Below are 22,825 nucleotides of genomic sequence, written 5' to 3' on the forward strand. Positions count from 1 at the left end.
ATTCTGCTTCAAGCTAAAATTCCAATCTACGTTAGATTTGAATGAAGCAATAGCTCAGGTCGTTAAAAAAGCTAGAATGAAGGCAAAGGTTAAAGCTAATCGCAGCTTCAGAATTAATTCTGTATTCTTCACTACAATAAATGTATTGACACAGAGAAGTTTTATTTGACGGAATACAGAAAGGACACATGACTCTTTGATCATAGCTAAACAAACCACCCCTAGACATGTTTACAAAATATCGTCTCATGACATAATACGATGGTGCGAGGCCAATGCCTGAAAAAAGCACTCCATTGTTTTCACTGCTCCGTTTCACGTGCTTGGGGGCTAACGCCGAGTGGAGGCGTGGGGTTTCCTGCTCACTCACTGCAGGGGTCGGAGTTGCTCCCAGCATGCTTTGCTAGAGCCCAGAGGGAGGCAGCCTGTACTTAGTGCTCGTTCATTATCCCTGCTTCTATTGCCTAAATGGCCCCAGATACAGCAGCAAGTCCCAGTGGTAGCAGAGCCGCAGTGGCCTCCTTTCTTTAGCGGAACAGCTAGCTTCTTAAAGACACACACACACTATTTACAGTCAACAGTTCATTTTAATTTCTCCAATGCACAATTTTCTACTTGAAGTTTGTTTATATATCCATGTCATTTTTTATTATTATTACTTTTTTTTTAGTATTTATGTTAAAATATTTACATTTACATTTTCAGCATTTAGCTGACGCCTTTATCCGAAGCGACTTACATTACAGTTACAGTCTGAGCAACTGAGGGTTAAGGGCCTTGCTCAAGGGTCCAACAGCAGCAACCTAGCAGTGGTGGGGCTTGAACCAGCAACCTTTGTATTACTAGTCCTGTGCCTTTACCACTAGGCTACAGCTAGTCTATGTCTATGTTTATAGAATACACCTTTTTCTATATTTCTATATTTCACTACATCTAAATGTTGACTCCTGCACCAAGACAAATTCCTTGTACACCTGGTACTTTGCTGAATACACTCACTGTTTATTTTATCAGCTCCACTTACCATATAGAAGGACTTTGTAGTGCTACAATTACTGACTGTAGTCCATCTGTTTCTCTACATGCTTTTTAGCCTGCTTTCAACCTGTTCTTCAATGGTCAGGACCCCCACAGAGCAGGTATTATTTGGGTGGTGGATGATTCTCAGCACTGCAGTGACACTGACATGGTGGTGGTGTGTTAGTGTGTGTTGTGCTGGTATGAGTGGATCAGACACAGCAGCGCTGCTGGAGTTTTTAAATACCGTGTCCACTCACTGTCCACTCTATTAGAAACTCCTACCTGGTTGGTCCACCTTGTAGATGTAAAGTCAGAGACGATCGCTCATCTATTGCTGCTGTTTGAGTTGGTCATCTTCTAGACCTTCATCAGTGGTCACAGGACGCTGTCCATGGGGCGCTGTTGGCTGGATGTTTTTGGTTGGTGGACTATTCTCAGTCCAGCAGTGACAGTGAGGTGTTTAAAAACTCCAGCAGCGCTGCTGTGTCTGATCCACTCATACCAGCACAACACACACTAACACACCACCACCATGTCAGTGTCACTGCAGTGCTGAGAATCATCCACCACCCAAATAATACCTGCTCTTTGGTGGTCCTGTGGGGGTCCTGACCATTGAAGAACAGCATGTAAGGGGGCTAACAAAGCATGCAGAGAAACAGATGGACTACAGTCAGTAATTGTAGAACTACAAAGTGCTTCTATGTGGTAAGTGGAGCTGATAAAATGGACAGTGAGTGTAGATACAAGGAGGTGGTTATAATGTTATGACTGATCAGTGTAATTCACTGGTGTGAATTTTTAGTCAGTTGTTTTCCATATAATTTTCATTAACCGCTTTACCCTGGTCAGTGTCGCGACCATGGCAGCATTTCCAACCCCCCTGTTTTGAACAGCTGATTTCCTGGATTCGTGGTGGTGGGCCAGAGTAATAGACCTCTGCGCCTCCCAAGCGCCCACAGAGTAGCTATGATCAATAAACTTTAAAGGTACTTTGGTAAGCTATCTACATCTCATGTTAATGGAACTTTGTTTAGAAGGTCTATTAAAGGCTTTCACACTTTTGTCTTGACTGCCATCAAACAAAGGGAAGGGAGGTATAGAACCGCCAACTAACATCTGCAGATGTTGATTTCAGGCTATTCTTAGATGCATGTAAACAGAAGCATTTCACATGTCTTTAAGGTGCCAATTATGGCGTAGGGGCTTTTTCCTTTGCACAGCAGCCTCTGACCACATGGCAATATACAGCTCACTTCATCATAGAGAGCATCACATATACTCATATACACCCACCAGGCATAACATTATGACCACTGACAGGTGAAGTGAATAACACTGATTATCTCTTCATCACGGCACCTGTAAGTAGGTGGGATATATTATGCAGCAAGTGAACATTTTATCCTCAAAGTTGATGTGTTAGAAGCAGGAAAAATGTGGAGGCATAACGATTCGAGTGAGTTTGACAAGAGCCAAATTGTGATGGCCAGATGACTGGGTCAGAGCATCTCCAGAACTGAAGCTCTTGTGGGGTGTTCCCGGTCTGCAGTGGTCAGTGGTCCAAAGAAAGAACAGTGATAAACCGGCGACAGGGTCATGGGCGGTCAAGGCTCACTGATGAGCGAAGGCTGGCCCGTGTGGTCCGATCCAACAGACGAGCTACTGTAGTTCAAATTGCTGAAGAAGTTAATGCTGGTTCTGATAGAAAGGTGTCAGAATACACAGTGCATCACAGTTTGTTGTGTATGGGGGACCAACACAATATTAGTAAGGTGGTCATAATGTTATGCATAATCGGTGTATGTGCAGCTTTTAATTGATGGCAAACTATTTGGACACATTTTACGCCAGCATTAGGTGAAGGTTTGGGTTTTCTGTCCAACATTGACCAGAGATCAGTGGGCCATGATTTTATTATCATTTTAGACTCCGAGAAGTCACCAACTACGGTCGATCTTAAGCACCAAGAAGGAATTACATGACCATGTACAGTTGCATTGCTACTGCATTTTTCATAGCCACACCCTAAGCTGGCTCATGTTGATGCAACTGGCTAAAATGCTTACTCATACCCAAGAGAATTTAGAGTAACTAATCCACCATTAGCATGTTTTACAAGGTAACCAAAGTAAAAACAGATAACCCATATGAATATATAAAGAACAAGTGGAACTCCTTACATATAGTGAACAGAGACATATCTTGTAGTGTTTATGCTTTAATAAGACTATCACACCTTACCACAGCTTCAAACATAAATTCCACAGTTCTCATTATAAAAATCTGTCACAGCTAGCCTCTATTCACTGCATCTGTTGTGCATGGGTTATTTCCCAGAGGTAGCGAGGGAAATTTTGCCAATTTCGTTCAAGTGATCCCACAGTTATTAGGTGATGGTATGCCTAAAGTAAACAAGCTTATAGCCTCTCATAAAAACAAATTAATTTAGTTTAAACAAGTAAAAACAAGTTCATATAAAAAAGTCTTTATCCATTATTGATAGAAAAAAGTGTAACATAGCCAACTTAGTAAAGTTACCAAGTTTTTACATGCAGTCAGAGTCTGTACTGATGCTATTTTGTTGGGATTTCCTTCAATTTTCTCCTGATCTAGTCGTTTCTAATTTCCAGTCGCAATTCCTCTCTCGAATCTGGAACATGAACATTGATGGCAGCTTAAAATTCAAATTGCAGGAAAATTATTATTCTTTTGTTTATGTATTTTCTCCCCTTTTTCTACTGACTTTAAGCACATCTAATTGCCTGATTTCATCATGCTTCCTCTCCACTAATGCCAATCTCTGCTCTGATTTGAGGAGAACGAAGCAAACCCACACACCCTCCGACACGTGGGCAGCAGCTGTATGCATTTTTTCACCAGCACTAGGCGAGTGCCAGAGCCGTAGATAGATAGAGTTGCGACACTCCTTGATCTCGCCGCCACGCGGTCACGTGGTTCATGTAACCCTCCAATAGTTCCAAACAAACCCGGCGCTGTCATGTTCTCATATCGGACAGGCAGCAGTGAATGAAATATTAAAAGCTAAATAATAAACATTTGTACAATTTCTGGGTATTTTCAACTGCCTTTACATTTACTGCATCTGCTTTAATGTCAAATTGGTATATGAAGTGGAAGATTGATGTTTATAATGACTTGTTAATAGGTCGTTCTTGTTAACACACAGTACATTATATTAGCATACATGACATAATGCCATATCATTAAGTAGTAGAGACAATATACAGTACAGATTTAGACAGTTTTTTTGTTTTGTTTTTTTGCATAAACTAATCTCCCTTCACTTTCCTGAGGATTCATAATAATAATCATTTTGGTTAAACACTAAGCCATGTGGCTGGATTCATAAGGTTTACCTGCACTGAATGAACAGATTCATAAACACACTACCGTACCTTTAACATTATAGTGCAGGTACATGAAATAGCATTCATTCATGTCTTATTTCATAAGTGATTAATAATTGATTCCTACATGTAATACATTAATGAATTCATTATTAATATGCACTAGTTCATTTTGTCTAATGTAAGTGGTGGACAAGGTACACAAACCATGTAGTTGAGTTAAAGTAGAAATATCCAAGGTAAAATATTACTCCAGTAAAAGTAGTAGTAAAAGTAAAAATACTCTTTACCTCCACTAAAGTACTAAACTAAATTTACCTTCAAATGTACTTAAATACGAAAGTAAAAGTATAATGATTAATTATGGCTCTAATGTTTTATGATCATTTCTGTAACAAGACTCTTGATTAATCAACTCATTTTAGGTGAAAAGACTCTAGTGTCATTAATTTAGCTTAACTGACTAAGCTAAATTCAGTTATACCTATTAATTAAGATAAACATGTAACATTTAGTGCTGAGCAAATGCTAAACAATAACAGTATTAAGTATATTAATGACATTAAATGCATTATTTTGTTAAAACAAAGCAACATACAGCTAAAAATGCTTGATAAGTAGTGGAAATGAATGGGGCTCTATGGGATGTTTGGAACTATTCAGAGCTCCACAACCCGGAAGCTGCGCAAAAAAATTTCCCGCCCCCGTTACAACGGTTCCCTATGGGAGTGTCGCCACTCTGTTCTCTCTACCGCTCTGGCGAGTGCTAATGCGGATTGGTACGGAGAGACACACCCTGATCAACGCACTCCTTCCCTGCCCCTGTGCAGGCGCCATCAATCAGCCAGCAGAGGTCGAAGTTGCATCAGTTACAAGGAGACCCTATGCAGTTTACTACAGTACTACCCCATCCCTATATGAACAACAGGCCAATCGTTGTTCATGTGTACAAGAACAATAACTTAAGTGAGCAACTCATGTATTATTAAAGTGAGATTCATTAATCTTCTGTAATGTAATATTTATCTTATCTTCATTAACAGCAGCAAAAAATGACTAGAAGTGGACTTTTGATACCCAAGTGCACTTACAAAAACACAAAAGTACATAACCACACCCAAGTATACAACTAAGTGCATTTAACTGGAAAACATGAACACCTGCTATTGATTAAGTCATTGTGCATCAGACCGGTGAGGCATGGTAATAATTATCTTTTGATTGTGTGGAGACACACAACAATCTTGACGGGCAAGCCTACAGCTACAAGACTAACTATTAAAAACTCTGATTAATGAAGTCCACAATTTCTAAAGCACATTTCCAAGAAAGTTGGGACAGTAAAGCACAGTTAAAAGAAGAGTGTGTGATTTGTTGATTCTTTTGAATCTTTATTTAACAGCACACGTTTCCACTGTCTTTCAGACCTAAGATCTAAAATAATCTCGGGCCCTGAGACACATTCCTGCATATTTCTTTTTCTTTGTAATAGAGTTCCAGGTTGCATTTCTTGATGTAGTGGTGAAGTGTGTTAAGTAACTCCACAGCCCATGTGGCTATATTTATCACAGTAGCATGACGGTTTCTCATGCAATGCAGTTTGAGAGCTCAAAGGTTACACACAATTGTTTGGGGCTTTGCCCTACATGGACTGAGATCTATCCAGAGGCTCTGTATCTTTTTACAATATCATGAACAGTAGATAGTAAAAGATCAAGTAATCTGTGATCTAACACTGAAGAATGTTCTCTTTGAACTGATTGCCAATTCTCTCCTGAGGTTTGGCACAAAGTGGTGAGCCAAGACCCATCACTGATTGTAAAGACTGAGCCTTTGGTGGATCCTCTCTTTAAATCCAATCAATTCCTTACCCGTTACCAATTCATCTCTATATTGTAGAATTATTGATTATAAAGACTAAGCCTTTGGTGGATCCTCCCTTTAAATCCAATCATCAATTCCTCACCTGTTACCAATTCATCTCCATATTGTAGAATCATTGATTATAAAGACTGAGCCTTGCCGCTCAGGTGGCGCAGCGGTAAAAACACGCGCTGCAACCAGAGCTGGATTTCGAAAGTGCGTCGTTTCGAATCCAGCTCTGCCTTCAGCCGGTCGAAGGCTGGGCGGCTATATGAACAACGATTGGCCTGTTGTTCAGGTGGGGGGCAGGATTGGGGACCGGAGGGGGTGGGTCTCTCTCTGTCAGAATGCGATTGCGATCTCTGCCGGCTGATTAAGAGGCGCCTACACAAGAGATGAGGGAGGGTGCCCTTAGGGTGTGTCTCTCCGCATGCAACGCTAGGTGGCGCCAAACTCATCAATGTGTGGGTGGCAAAGATGCATCCGGCTGCTGCCAGTGTTTCGGAGGGGATGTTGGTTAGCTTCGATCTCCTCTGTCAGGGCAGGGTTCGGCATAGACAGAGAGGAAGCACGATGCAAATTGGACAATTGGATGCGCTAAAGGGGGAGAAAAATGAAAGATAAAAAAGAAGACTGAGCCTTTAGTGGATCCTCTCTTTAAATCCAATCATCAATTCCTCACCTGTTACCAATTCATCTCCATATTGTAGAATGGTGTAGCTTGAATATTCTATAAACATTTCACTCTTGTTTTGTATGTGTCCCAACTTCTTTGGAGTGTGCTGCAGGCATTAAATTCTGTTTCTATTTACTAAGTTCAATGAAGTTACTGGCAAAATGACTTTTGTCAGCTAGATACTTAGATACTTAAGACTTTACTGCATTTTACACAACATCCCAACTTTTTCAGAAACGGGGTATCTACCTTAGTAGATAATAGTTTAATATCCCATATTATTTCAAAAATCTGCACTAACAATTATATGCATGCAGCTAAATGTTACAGTGTTTGAAGAACTAACCTTTCTTTATAATAAGAAAGTGAGTATAGTGTTGTGGCTTTTTGCGTGCAGGGTTAGCAGGCTGACAGCCCAAAAGTAAGGTAATTTACCTGACAGGTGGGTTAGTAATAGTGTCAAGACATGCTCAGCGAGGTGGTAGGCCTCTGCCACCCAGACATCGATTGCCTCTACCTCTTCAGTTAAAGAAGCATCTGGCTGAGACTCATTTAGAAGACGCTGAGATGTGTGAATCGTGCCATGTTTAGATAAAGGTTGTGAAGGCTCAGCTTTTAAAGAGACTGGGACATCTTTGTTAGGAACACTGATTTCATCTTTGTCTTGGCTGCTTCCAAGCTCCTTGAGAGCATTGATAGTAAGGTGCTCCTGCTCCAGGTCTATAACTGTTGCACTGGACGATGAGGTAACAGGTATAGGTTGCTGGCTGATGTGTCCTGGGTCAAGGCTTTTGGAATCCTCATCCTGTTGTGACTTTAAACATTCCCTCATGAACTCTACAAAGCTATCTGTCGCAGCTATTGTGGAAGATTCTGGTTCAGTACTTTCAGGTGGGTTGGAGATTTCTGGTAACAACTCGCTGTCTGGAGCATTACACTGGATTAGTTCATCTTGTTCAGAGTTCGTCATCACTAATATCTTAGTTAGATCACTGCCCACAAAATCAGACATCACTTCAGTGATTCTGTCCGTTGCATCATTGTGAAAAGAGGGAAACAGAGCAGGAGCGGTCTCTTCTTCAACAGACTGAGTCACATAGTTACCTTCTTCGGATGAAGTTATGGTCTCTTGGTCTAGACACGGCTCTTCAAGTTCAAGACTTGGTATCTTGTTTTGTAATCTCACTGGCTCAACATGGGCTTCTTCAGTAATGGAGAAGCTAGCAGAAGAAGGCTCAATTACAGTCATTTGGTCTAGACACGTCTCTTCAAATTTAAGACTTGGTATTTTGCTTTGAGAAACCAGTGGCTCAACATGGGCATCTTCAGTGATGGAGAAGCTAGCAGAAAGTGGCTCGATTTCTGTCTTTTGGTCTAGACACTGTTCTTCAAATTCCAGACGTGGTATTTCGTTTTGAGACACCAGTGGCTCAAAAGCATCCTTTGTGATGGAGATTCCAGGAGAAGAAATCTCAGTTTCTGACTTCTGTTCTATACGCTGATCTTCAAACTGCGACACCAGTGGCTCCACTTGGACTTCTTCAGTGATTGAGATGCCAGCAGAAGAAGGCTCAGGAAATGAATTAGAATTAGACTTAGATTCTATATACATCTCATCAAATTCATTAATGGCAACTTTGTCATATGACTGTTGATCATACATGGTACTCTCCCAACTGTCTTGGACAAAGTTAGACTTCATTTGCTCATTAGTTTCTCCAATATTCTCAGTAAACAGGCCTGAATTTAGCTGGTCTTTCAAAGCTTGCTCCTCGCTGGAATAATGATCCAAATAAGTATCTATGTCACTGGATTCAACCTCATTCAAAAGATCCTTGGGACCAGAAAGGTCATTTACAAATTCTTCGGTTTTATCCGACTTTACAGAGTTCATTGTAGATTCCCCTGAAGCTGAATTTGTATTTGGTGACACAGGTGACTCTGCTTGAGAGTTCTCCAAATTGAGACTCTTCGAGTCTAGACAAATCTGGTTAATTGCATCCTCCTCAGCTTCATCACTGACGATTTTAGGTCCTGGAGAATAATCTGCATCGGAATCTGCAAGAATTGTTGCTTTTGGAAGCGTTTCTTCAGTTATTGATTTTGAAACGTCTGAATTATCTTCAGATGGTAGTGAAGCCTCGCTGGTAGGCTCATGCGTAATCTGATATCTCTGCTCATCCTCCTCCTCTTCCTCCTCTTCTACCTCATAATCGCTAAAAACCTGTTCCTCTGTCTCAATGACATTAATGATTGGCACCTGCATAATTGGTTTCTCCTGCCTTTGTGGCAGAGCCTCAATGTTTGTAGAAGATGTACAATCAGGAGCATCTGTGCCTGCAGCATGACTAACACCATCTGAGTCTTCAATCACTGTATCATCTGATTCACCAGAGCTGTCAACTTCAAGGATCTCTGGAGGATCCCCAACACCTAGAATGCCAGACTCCTCTATTGCATTTGGGACAGTCTGGGAAACAGGAGCTGAAGATACCAGGGAAGGAGACTTAAAATCATCAGGTGGTGCTGGGGACACAGTTACCTCTGAAACTTGAGTTTCTGGAAGACATGGTGGGTCATGAGCTTCTATGTCAGACTTTTCTTGATGGTCATATATGTAAGCTGTAGGTAAAAATCTGAGATCAAATGCGGACTCATTCTCAACACTGTCTTGCCTGGACTGATTAGCATCATCATTTATTTGATTGGCTTCAACTTCAACTGGAGTGTCCATGAATTCAGCAGGTACACCTACGAAAGATTCAGAAATGTTTGTGGTCCTCATGTCTTTGTTTTTTGTCTCTTTAGGTGGGCTCTCTTCTTTTATAAAGGATTCTTCTTTTTCATCAAAGTCAGCTTCTCCAAGGTTGAAGTTAGGTGCTGGGGGCAAATGAGCCCTCATCCAGTCAGCAGTATCCTCAAAGTCACTTCCACGTCTAGAACCCCCAAGAATTTCAAAGGGTGATTCTGGAGAATCTTGTTCTGTCGATGGGGGCTTCTTCTTGATGGATGAACGATATGAAATGCCTTGTTGTTCAGTCGGGGACTTTTCATTGTTGCGCTCTCTGAAATGAAACCCTCCATCAGTCCAATCAGAATCATTTTTCTTTGCAGCTAAGGCTTCCAGGGCTTTAATTCTCTCAGAGACAGGGGACACCTTTATGGGGGTTGAATCCTGGTTTTGAGATGAAATAGTTGATTCGAAGAGCTCTCTTTTCTCTCGGAAACTACGATCTCTGTTTGATGGGGGACCTGCGGACTCATTTCCATAAGTCACAGATGAAAATGAACTCTGTTGAGAGGAAAAGCGAAGCGAGGTGGACAAGACATCTGATGGCTTGTCAGAATCCAGTGCCACTCTTTTGTCTGCATCCATTAAACACGGAGGCAGGAAAGAGGAAAGAGTTCAAGAGTAAAGAAAAATCAAAGCAGACACTACTTTCATATGGCTACGCTTATGTGGTTGGCCATACTTGCAGCTCATGCAAATGTTGTTTAAAGGATTAGTTGTTTTATTTCACACACTCAAACAAATTGAAATGTGTTTGAAGTCAGGACCCAAAAACTTTAGCAATCAAGACGCAGACTAGTACTTTAAACAGCATTGCCACATTCACTAGCATTCATTCTGTTACAGCTGAAGCAGTCATGCATTGCATGATTTAAACGAATGATGGATGAGATTTGACTTTTACATGCCAGTTGAGCAATGCATTGTTTATACAATCGAAAGCACAGGAGGGATTTTTTTTTACTAAATGCATGTAAATCTTAATTATTGTAAAGTGTACACAACAATAAAAAGCAAGCAAATGCTGCAGCTTTAACAGTTAACATGAAAATACCAGGGTAGGGCTCTATAAAAACTGTTTTTTGAATTAGGATAGTGGAGTTTTGCTAGATGTTTTGTGAAGCACAGTCTTTACTTTTCTCATGGATAAAACGTTTTGAATATATAACGCTGATTTCACAGGGCCATAATTGTGTGGCAAGGTAACAAAAATGAAGACCATAATGCATGGCTAAGGTAATACCCCTAGAGTAATATCCCTAAAACAATTAATTATTACTACATAAAAATCACGTTCTAGTAGATGGACTATTCTATGAAACCTGGAGATTCTTAGTTCAGAAAAACCTTACTTCTCTTTGTCATGTCCCAATACCACATTTCCTCAAGTGAATAATATAAGCATATGCTTCTTACTAGCCATATAAATATACAGTATATATATAATTTGGGCTGAAAGATCTATCGATAAATCCAGAGGACTTCTAGACTTAGAAGTCTAGACCTAGTGGATGTAGAATTAACAGCACAAACAATAATCAATGCAGTGGGTTCCAAACTAAAGGCAGCATCTTAAGTAGTAGGCAAGAGTGCAATGAGGTCCAATCCAACCTTTATGATATAGGCCATAATTCTATGAATGTTCTGCCAGCTATAGCAGACCAAACCAGCTTCACCAGTGTCTTGCTTCAGAAGATAACCAACAATGGTTATCTTCAACAATTGGGTTTGCCATTTTATCCACAAAACCTTCTGGGATTTTCAGAAACAAGTTACTATTATATAATGTAGACAAAAAAGTATTTCATACTGAGCATCTCTCTAGTGGACACCTCAACCAGACAGCAGGAGGTGGTCCCTATCTGGCCTTTCCTCCTTCTCACTTCCAACTGTGTTTGTTAAGTTGCACCACCTACACTCAAACTCAAGAGTCCAGATTGTGTAATTGAACAAAAATAATGAAGTTGTTGTTCAGAGTTGTCTACGTGTTGTTCATAATTTACTTTCCTGATTTATTAGAAATACAGGCTTTTCAACACTTGACGTAAAGCGTCATAAAGGCTTCAGAATGGAACACATTTAATGGTCATGATTTCTGGGTTGAGTAATGGCAACACAGACATACAAAATAGCACAGAAAAAGTAATCTGTAAAAAGTAAAACTGATACCAACTGACACTTATCCCACCCTGTGGTAGGAAACTGCATGCAAGGTATCTCAACACTCAAGCAGAAGTGCTGAGCCAGCAGCATCAGGGGAACAGTCCAGAGCAGGCATCCTTATGGTCGATCCCTCCAAAGTGTCACTCTACCCACAGTACCAGTAAATGCAGAAATGAGACACTTCTAAACACAGCTCATGGTGGAAAAGGAACAAGGACAGGACTCCCTGGGAATACCAACCTGATCCATTTTTAGAAATCTGCTCTGACACAGTATACTTGAACTCTGGTATTCTAAAATAAGGTGACAATCATGGGATGATCCAGGAGCCAAATTGAAACTAGTGTAATAAATGCTTGATGCAGCAATAGGATAGGCAAGATCTAATTTTAAAGATCGATTAGGGCTTTGCACTGTTTATAAACCATAATTTCTGTACAAAATATACAACTTAAACTACGTTTGTAGGCAAGTCGAATTCCTGAGTATGCTTTAAAAAGTGGTGCCCATTCAAGACATCAGAAATTGCTGTAAACAGGTGGGACCTGCTTGTCCTGTCAGATTTCAGCACTCAGCATGCACGGTTATTAGGGGCACCAGTGGAAACTGAAAGGGTCATATTACAGTGTCCATGGGTTGACCGGGAGGAGGGTTTTTAGCGATCTACCATGCAAGAAAGAAACTAAATGGTCAACAATAATTAACACTTCAGTACAAAACTACAAGCACATGTCGAAAGAGAGGACACGCCCAGATTCACATACATGATTGAACAATTCCAGTCAAGACATATTTTGGTTTAAGTCTGAAAACTGGTTCCATGACAGGAACAATTGCTTCAGTGACATTCCTATTCTCTGCTCGATTTATTTTGCTATGAGGTGGAGTCCTGTCTTTCAAAAATAGTTCCACTTTGACACCTAATCCACTATAAGCAGAGGGGCACTATAGAGAGGGATTGAAAGCGCCATAGCAGCAGCTAAGCAAGAGATGGTATACTTAAAAAATCAAAAGATAAGGGTAGAAAAGTAGGTAAGCAGTGTAAGAAAACTATAGACACTTGCCTTGAGGAGACTTAATGAGAGATACAGGTGAAGAGGAAAAAAAGGAATCTGGAGAAATAAAAGGACAGAAGAATGAGAAGAGAAGAGAAGAGAAGAGAAGAGTCAATAGCTGTGTTATACTCCAATGGAAAATCCCCCGGCAGCTTCCACACAGGAAAATGCTTACCTGTGTCTGACCATTCAAAGCAAAGCAACCGAAATTCTGCATGTACCTTGGTAGTCAATATCATATCAAAACGATAAACACATTGTCTGTCAATGTGAACATGTTGCATACACCAAGAGAATGGTAGTGGCGTTAACGCTTGACTTTCTATGTGAGGGAACAAAAGTCCTGTCATGCTGTTGGGAATATTTAGCTGGCCTGGTTTGGGTCAACTTGTCCCTAGTCAAGATGACAATGGGTCCAGCCTCCAAGGAATCACTGGGTGCAATGCAATAACACACCCTGGACAGTTTCCCAATCCATTGCATAGCCTCAGCCATGCCCCCCTCCCTCGGAGACAGCCAATCAAGTCTGTATATAGGTTCCTAACTGGCCGACAGCACCATTACTGCTGCACCACCGGAGTACCCAAGTTTGCTTTAAAAATAAAATATTCATTAAAATCACAAATAGAAAATGTTTTGCATGAGAATTGAGCAACAATAATGCAGTCAGTAGAAACTTTAACATTCTGACTGGATCTTTATTCATTATGATTAGAATGTTTGGTTTGAGCATGTAATGAACTGTTGGTGACCAATGTGTGAAATTTACATTCTGAATGCTGAACTGGTTCTGCGGTTAAAATAAATTTGCATCCCTAGTCCCAACTTTTCCAGAAATTGAGTTTGTAAATGGTTTTATCCATATAATACAAAACAGCTTACTAGACCAACTCATGTTGGTTTTTCATATGAATTGCCATTTGACTTTGTGTAGGAACACACCAGATGGCTATATAAAATTGGCTAAAGGCACAGTGTGATTAGCACTGTGCTAAGATATTAGTACAAGCATTATAGATCCAGTAACTCAAGTTATGTGGAGTTCAGATGCACTGAAAAAGATCTGCTACAACATATTTTAATCCGCACCCTTATCAGGACAAGTTGAACTGGCTGGGCTTTAGGAGCACATACCTGCTCCACAACATTCCCACTACACACTCCCTTAACATCCACACCCAGGACAACCCTATGCATCATCCAGTTTCACCTGCACACACCCAGGAAGTTCTAGAAACCAACTACTATACGTATATTGCAGTTTAAGCAGTCAGATAAACCACACACGTGGCATATACACTGGTCTCCAACTCGTTTAAGTAAACCCAGATTTCTTAATGAAAATGCCTTAATAATAATAAATTACAATAAGACAGCTTTGTGTTGTAGTAAAATGCATTACATTATAAGTAAAATGTTGTTGATTTATTGGTGTTCTTAATGTTATGTAATATAAGAGTACTTTAGATTGAGAAAGAAAAAAAATATGTAAAATGAAGTCATCAGATTGTTACAATCTGTCAAATTCAGTCAAATTACAAATGTCAACTAAAAAGTTACAGCTAAGAAAGACCTACATCAGTCATTAACAGCACAATTTACAAGATTTATTTAATAGGGACCAGGTTTGTTTAAAAAAAAACACCACAGTAAAAATTAATAATGCACCTAAACTTCCTATAGTCAATATGACACCAATGTCAAGGCCTTAAGTATTGGGCAGTTGTAGCCTAGTAGTTAAGGTACTGGACTAGTAACCAGAAGGTTGCTGGTTCAAGCCACTGTTGGGTCCCTGAGCAAGGTCCTTAACTCTCAATTGCTTAGACTGTATACTGTACGTTGCATCTGCTAAATGCCATAAATGTAAATGTATTGTATGATAACAGTCTCTGCAGGCAATCTCCTTACAGGTAAACTAACCTGTGGTATAAAAGCTGGCAACAAACATACAATGCTCAAAAAACATCTCTGTTAAATCATAGTTCCACAGATATGTTCCCAAATCTAAATGCTGGTGTTAGTACCCACTTCAGCATAGAGGTCGTCATTCATTCAGTTGGTTAATGATTGTTAAATAAAGCAAACATTTACATTCATTATCTGCAAGTAGACAATTGAATCAATCAGATCCAATTACAATCTTGTAGATGCCACATTGGTATCCAAAGTACCTCATGGACCTAGCTAGCAATTCCCTTACATATTCAGTCATTTTTAGCAGATAAAAGTTTCTCCACAAAGCTGTGCTATTGGAACTGTTGTAATTTGTAATGTTTTACTGACCTAAATATACATAAAACAAATACTGATAAACTTGAACATTGAAAATGCAAATATGTTTTAATCATGCTATGGAAGTATGTGACCTTCAAAGGACAGATATTTGAAGGGAGATTGTAGGTTTGTTCAAAAATCTAGTGAGATCTCTACATAGACAGCATTTTACTTCATCCTACATGCGCTCCCAAGCAGAAGGCTGTTCAAATTCTTAGATGCCTTAAAATGCTGCCTAGTAAGGTACCTTAAATTTGAACGGTATTTTGACTGAAAAATGAGGGAGCATCCAATGCTTCCTTAGCGGTGAAAGCAATCCCAGCATTCAGTGCAGCACAACTTTTCTCACAAAAAGAATGACAAATATGGCAGACGAATGCGGAGCAATGAACCGAGTTATTTTCAAATGTAAATAAATTATCATTGATTGGTTTGAATGGCATGAGGCTAACTGTGTTAGCTTAGTAAGCAAAAGCTAATGTAATCGCTGTCTAAGTAAGTTTGAATAACCTGATTTGTAAGTCGATGACTTATTAGAATCCTCTCTACTTAGGCAGCTGCCTATGTGGGCAGTAGACAGCAAGGTGGCTCACTAAGTTTTCGAACCGACCCAATGACTACTTTGTCAAATCCAGGGAAATTTGTATTCTGCAGTCTATATTATCTACTGATCCCCTAACAATTCATGGCCTCATAATTTAGGTTACCTAGTCCAACTTACAGGGGTTGGACAATGAAACTGAAACACCTGGTTTTAGACCACAATAATTTATTAGTATGGTGTAGGGCCTCCTTTTGTGGCCAATACAGCGTCAATTCGTCTTGGAAATGACATATACAAGTCCTGCACAGTGGTCAGAAGGATTTTAAGCCATTCTTCTTGCAGGATAGTGGCCAGGTCACTACGTGATGCTGGTGGAGGAAAACGTTTCCTGACTCGCTTCTCCAAAACACCCCAAAGTGGCTCAATAATATTTAGATCTGGTGACTGTGCAGGCCATGGGAGATGTTCAACTTCACTTTCATGTTCATCAAACCAATCTTTCACCAGTCTTGCTGTGTGTATTGGTGCATTGTCATCCTGATACACGGCACCACCTTCAGGATACAATGTTTGAACCATTGGATGCACATGGTCCTCCAGAATGGTTCGGTAGTCCTTGGCAGTGACGCGCCCATCTAGCACAAGTATTGGGCCAAGGGAATGCCATGATATGGCAGCCCAAACCATCACTGATCCACCCCCATGCTTCACTCTGGTCATGCAACAGTCTGGGTGGTACGCTTCTTTGGGGCTTCTCCACACCGTAACTCTCCCGGATGTGGGGAAAACAGTAAAGGTGGACTCATCAGAGAACAATACATGTTTCACATTGTCCACAGCCCAAGATTTGCGCTCCTTGCACCATTGAAACCGACGTTTGGCATTGGCACGAGTGACCAAAGGTGCTATAGCAGCCCGGCCGTGTATATCGACCCTGTGGAGCTCCCGACGGACAGTTCTGGTGGAAGCAGGAGAGTCGAGGTGCACATTTAATTCTGCCGTGATTTGGGCAGCCGTGGTTTTATGTTTTTTGGATACAATCCGGGTTAGCACCCGAACATCCCTTTCAGACAGCTTCCTCTTGCGTCCACAATTAATCCTGTTGGATGTGGTTTGTCCTTCTTGGTGGTATGCTGACATTACCCTGGATACCGTGGCTCTTGATACATCACAAAGACTTGCTGTCTTGGTCACAGATGCGCCAGCAAGACATGCACCAACAATTTGTCCTCTTTTGAACTCTGGTATGTCACCCATAATGTTGTGTGCATTGCAATATTTTGAGCAAAACTGTGCTCTTACCCTGCTAATTGAACCTTCACACTCTGCTCTTACTGGTGCAATGTGCAATTAATGAAGATTGGCCACCAGACTGGTCCAATTTAGCCATGAAACCTCCCACACTAAAATGACAGGTGTTTCAGTTTCATTGTCCAACCCCTGTATGTTAAGGAGTTGAAAATGTATGCTACTCTACTGCTAGTTGAAATATTTACAACTAAATTGCTATTCTTTTTTTTAAAGACATTTTGTTATCAGGTAATGATTCATTAAGGCTAATAATCAGTAAACAGTCAACAATGGCTCTGCAAAGGGCATACTCCAAAGAACAGCACTAGGTAAGACTAAACCTGATTGAATCAGACTCTGATTAAGATAACCTTCTATGCAAACGATAAAGATTTTTTCATTTACATGCTCTACAAAGCGGTTATTTGCCGACACGCTCAGACAGGAGAGAAAAATACTTGCTGATAAATTAAAAAGTACACCATGAGCAGTTGGACATATCCAGTACAGAATGTCTTACAACGACAGACGTCAAACATGGCACTTAAGTTACTAACACCATAGGGCAGTGACCCAGGTCAGTTCAAGGCTGAGAAGGGGTGTGAGGCAGCTGCTTCATGCCAACAATTCAGTGTTGTCCCTGAGGACTAAATTCTGAAACTTGAACCTTTCCAGGTTAATAAAGCTGCTTCAGTAAGATGAACTGCTCATATCGCTTACATCTAGTTAGAACGACTATAAGATTCGCATCAAAGTTACAGCGAGGAAAAAGCTTTGTGACAATAGCGCATGGACCTACAAACTCTACCCTGCTTTCACACATTTATCTATTTATTGGTAGTTTTAGGTACATGGGTCATTCCTTGAAGAGTTACTACAATAAAATTAATGTGTTCATGAATTTAAATGTATCTTTGTCATCCGACCATAAAAACGATACATCTGAACACTACTTTTTGCATGAAATTAGATTACAGTGGATATAAAATCTACACACCCCTGTTAAATGGTGGTTTTTGTGATGTATCAATCAGGGTACAAAAAAATCCAAGGAATTGGATGTACATGTAACCAAGCATTATGCACTGGGTCTGTTTTTCTTCCGCATTGAACTAGGGCTTTAATCAAGGTGGAAGAAATCATGAACAGTTCCAAATATCAATCAACTCTGAAACAAAACCTTCAGACCTCTGCTAAAAAGCTTCAGATAAACAGGAATTTTACCTTTCAGCTCAGCAATGTCCCCAAGCATAGCTTCATATCTACAGAAATGGCTTCACCATAAGAATATTAAAGTCTTGGAATGGCCCAGCCAGACCTGAATCCAATTAAAATCTGTGGGGTGACCTGAAGAGGGTTCTGCACAGGAGACACCGTTACAATATGACGAATGTGGAGCAAAGAGTGGGCATCGATTGCCAAGTCAAGATGTGTCATGCTGATAGACTCCTACTCAAAAAGACTGAATGCTGCTTCAACAAAGTATTAGTTTAAGGTGTGTGCATATTGATGGAAACTTATTATTCTTTTTTTTTTTTTTTTTACTTTTATCCGCCCCCAAAAAACGATTTCAGCTTGTTTTTCAACTGAATTGTACAGATTATAGGTCACATCAAGGGTGGAGAAGTGCTGTAATTATTCATCTTGGTCTGATTTTTATATTACAAAAAACTGGCATTGCAACAGGGGTGTGAAGACTTTTTACATCAACTGCATTTATTTAAATAACTGTTAAATACTCAGACCTTTTTGTTGATTGTGTGGTATGATGCACTGAACTGCTAAAAGAACAAATCTTTATAGTTGTGTAACAGAGTTTTTTTTTCCATGGATACCCTCGGAAATGCCTTGATTCATGCAACCCTCACAAAAGCAAATCTGTTCCATTCTAACTAAGGCACTGCAATCCAGTTTTGCTTTACAGCTCCCCAAGATCATTTAATCTATATCAAATTTTAACAATGAGTGCCAGACGCTGTGGCTTGTAGGTCTCTCCAGGTGTCTGTCTAAGTATAAGATAATCAGCTGTTGGGCCAAAAATCTGTCCCCAGAAAAGACTTTATTCAAGTCCTCTAAGGCAGTGGTCCCCAACCACTGGGCCGCGGACCGGTACTGGTCCGTAAGTCATTTATTATGTAAGTCATATCATTACTAGGTGGGAGCAGTGTCTCGTTGCAGCAAAAAAAAAGCTCATTTGTGAGTAGTATAGTTATTCTATTTTAAATCCTCCCGGCCCCGCCTGTCCGTGAAATAATATCTTATATGAAACCGGTCCGTGGTGCAAAAAAGTTTGGGGAGCGCTGATCTAAGGTCCAATTCTTATTGTCATTTGCAGGCGAGTGTTTCAAACTGTCTTTCTTTTTGCAGGTTACTTGATGTCATTCTACAGTATGCGTAAATACTACAGTATTAGCGTAAATCCAGGTCACTAGGGAGTCATTTTTGCCCTCTTTGTCTTTGGAATTTTAAGAATGGAAGCAACCTGCTTACTGTATCCCTTAGCCAATATTATACAACAGTTAGTTCCGACCTTACAATCTGATTGGTTGAGAAGCGTTCTAACTGTGCTGATATTTGTGATAACAGCACGGTCTTTTCACACCACAACTGTATTACTCCGCTGACGCGTTGCCAGTAATGACAAGCTTTATGCACACAAGCCGATGCACATCCTACAGAGCAGCCTTTTTTTTCTAACTGCACAATGAATGGAAGTGTGCAGATTAACATATACAAATAACGCAATAAATTTATATTTTAATTCTTAATTCATTTTATTTTTAGCTTTTTCTCCTTTTCCTTTCATCTTTGCTTATTTATATTCGCTTATTATTTTTATTCCAAACTAGCGTTACTTTGTAGTGTTAAACTATATGCCTTTTTTAGCCTACTGTGTTAAGGCAGGGTAGGGAATTTTTACTGTTGCATAGCAGCAACTCATTCGTTGTGGAACTACTTTTTGGCGGAAAGTATTGTCAATATTAAAGCATATTCAATATGAAATTCAGGGCTTCTTTGATTTATTTTCTTTCTTTATTTTGTAAAAACTGTTGTATAATTAAGCAATAGAACACTTGAGGTCGTGTGTTATCACGAATAACATCACGGCTATGATGATCTACGACACTTGCCTTCGGCTCGTGCCTGCGACCAAATCACAGCCGTGATGTTATTCACGATAACACACTCCCTGTTGTGTTCTATTGCTTAATTATGCATTAAGTACATATCAAAATGTATTGTTTGTGTATAGAGATGATATATAGAATATAGAATATAGACTTTTTGGTATGTTGTGACAGGTCAGTTGAACTGTAAACTGTGAAATGGTTACATGAAGTTATATAGTTGTGTGTGTGTGTGTGTGTGTGTGTGTGTGTGTGTGTGTGTAGTGTAGAACATGGTGTAGTGTGCAACAAATTAATCTTCAAATGTGAAATTGGGACAGCACACAAGAAAAAGAAGCATACTCGAGGTTGTGAGCCTCCTGGGTTTGGTAAACGAGGCCATGGTATCTATTTATAATGAGGCTGCCATGGCACTGAACCAAACAGTCTTCTTTCTTTTTAATCCATGTTTTTATAGATAATTAAGAAAAAATAGAGGACGTGCGTTTATCATTTCTACACTGTTACTTCAGGTAAACAAACATAGCTCATTTAAGCTGGTTGGTGTTCAATGCCAGTAGCACTGCAGTGCAGATTAATGAAGGTGCAGTATAGAGCTGATCTGATCATAAAAATGTGTCAGTTTTGTACTCTGGACCTAAAATTAAAAGTTAGGTCTAATGCCGTCAAGCTTAAAACAAGAGCAGTTTAATTATTTGATAAATGAAGACTAAAGTTCACAACGATCTTAAGTATACTACGCATTTTCATAAATCTATACACGTTTAAGTTGTACAAAGAGAAATAAACTCGTCCTAACGCGACATCACATCTGATGTAATGTCAAAACAAGACTACACTATTAGAATGCCATTATCGCAAACCAAGCTCACATACTTAGACCAGTTGATATTACATAACGCACATTCGTATTAGATTAGCCGAGCCGCGTTCAAGTGCTCTCGCCATTTCGTGTTATAATCTTACCGGAAAACTTTGAGTCTTTGGAGTGTCCATCGTTCAGCCCTTGTGACGAAGATATCTGGTGAGACTGTGTCATCGGATCTGCCATGATGTTTCGCAGCTGATTTGTGAAGTAACGTAATTATAAACGAAGCTACAGTAGCTCGGTAACGTTTTCCTTTTCTTTCCTTTCTGTTTCGGGCCGAATCAGCGGAATGTTTCCGAGTCTCTCCAAGACCGGACGACGCTACTGCGCACGCATGTGCTACTTCAACACAGTGTAGGAAAAAGGAGAGGTGGAAGTAAAGTAGGGCGGAGAGAGGGAGAGAAAGTGCGAGAGAGAGAGAGAGAGAGAGAGAGGGAGGGAATTATTGTTTATTGGGGTGAGAGGTTGCTTCTTTCCTTAAAGCTGCAGTAAACCACTACTGCATATACAGTGACATCAAGGGCTCACGATTTACACTGCATTGTCAGGACAAAAACCAAGCCAGAGCTCTCTGTGATTACACTGTGGTAAAGCATAGTTTAGGGCAAGTTATGTTTTTATATTTTAATTGCTGTATCAGACTTTGAGTGTTGCCAGGATCTCACTGGAAGACGCTTGGCACAACCTTGATCCTTCCTAAAGTTGGTTGTCTAGTCAGAGCATGTTGGTCGTCCTTGGACATCCGGATAAGAAGGCCATTGATCAGGAAGAACCCAGCAGGCACTCCTTTAAACGTCCTGTGCAGAGATGGAAGAACCTGTTGGACAGCACACCATCTCTGCACCACCCCATACAGTAGTGAGCTGTCAGTCTTCCCCCCAACCTCCAACCTTACCCCACTTCATTGCTGAAAAAAATACATAGTTTAATGTGTCCTACAGCTGTTGTTTTATATGTATACCATATAACCATAACATTAAAACCACCTCCTTGTTTCTACACTCACTGTCCATTTTATCAGCTCCACTTACCATATAGAAGCATTTTGTAGTTCTACATGCTTTGTTAGCCCCCTTTCATGCTGTTCTTCAATGGTCAGGACCCCCACAGGACCACCATAGAGCAGGTATTGGCCAGTGATAGCTCAGTGGTTAAGGTACTGGACTAGTAAACAGAAGGTTGCCGGTTCAAGCCCCGCCACCACCAAGTTGCCACTGTTGGGTCCCTGAGCAAGGCCCTTAACCCTCAATTGCTCATCGTGTTCCGCTCATTGTGTAAGTCGCTTTAAATAAAAGCGTCTGCTAAATGCTGAAAATGTAAATGTATTATTTGGGTGGTGGGGCATTCTCAGCACTGACATGGTGGTGGTGTGTTAGTGTGTGTTGTGCTGGTATGAGTGAATAAAACACAGCAGCGCTGATGGAGTTTTTAAACACCTCACTGTCACTGCTGGACTGAAAATAGTCCACCAACCAAAAATATTCAGCCAACAGCGCCCCGTAGGCAGCGTCTTGTGACCACTGATGAAGGTCTAGAGAAGTATGCAGAGAAACAGATGGACTACAGTCAGTAATTGTAGAACTACAAAGTGCTTCTATATGGTAAGTGGAGCTGATATAATGGACAGTGAGTGTAGAAACAAGGAGGTGGTTTTAATGTTATGGCTGATCAAAAGTCAAAATTCAAAAAAGTAAAAATAAGAAAAAAGTCATAGTATTACAGTAGTAAAGTCGTAATACTTTATAAACACACATTTCAGCATTCTTATACCAACAAACTGAT

The 22,825-nt window shown here is 40.2% G+C and overlaps 1 protein-coding gene across 3 annotated transcripts in view; it reads right to left on the reverse strand.

The window, feature by feature from the left end:
* Window positions 1-21,390, reverse strand: part of rtn3 (reticulon 3) — a 35,230-nt gene extending 13,840 nt beyond the window's left edge. Inside the window, exons 1-4 of one of the 3 annotated variants that reach the window (XM_062994075.1) lie at window positions 21,142-21,390; window positions 12,949-12,996; window positions 8,448-10,296; window positions 7,366-8,111 (exon numbers count right to left, since the gene is read on the reverse strand). In XM_062994075.1, the coding sequence (XP_062850145.1) occupies window positions 7,366-8,111; window positions 8,448-10,296; window positions 12,949-12,996; window positions 21,142-21,226 (2,728 nt within the window). In that variant the 5' untranslated portion in view covers window positions 21,227-21,390. The remainder of the gene's footprint in view (window positions 1-7,365; window positions 8,112-8,447; window positions 10,297-12,948; window positions 12,997-21,141) is intronic. The other 2 variants (XM_062994073.1, XM_062994074.1) reach the window with 2 other exon arrangements.
* Window positions 21,391-22,825: the final 1,435 nt, after the last annotated feature.

The sequence above is a fragment of the Trichomycterus rosablanca genome, chromosome 4 (genome assembly GCF_030014385.1).
Source record: "Trichomycterus rosablanca isolate fTriRos1 chromosome 4, fTriRos1.hap1, whole genome shotgun sequence".
Lineage (NCBI taxonomy): Eukaryota > Metazoa > Chordata > Actinopteri > Siluriformes > Trichomycteridae > Trichomycterus > Trichomycterus rosablanca.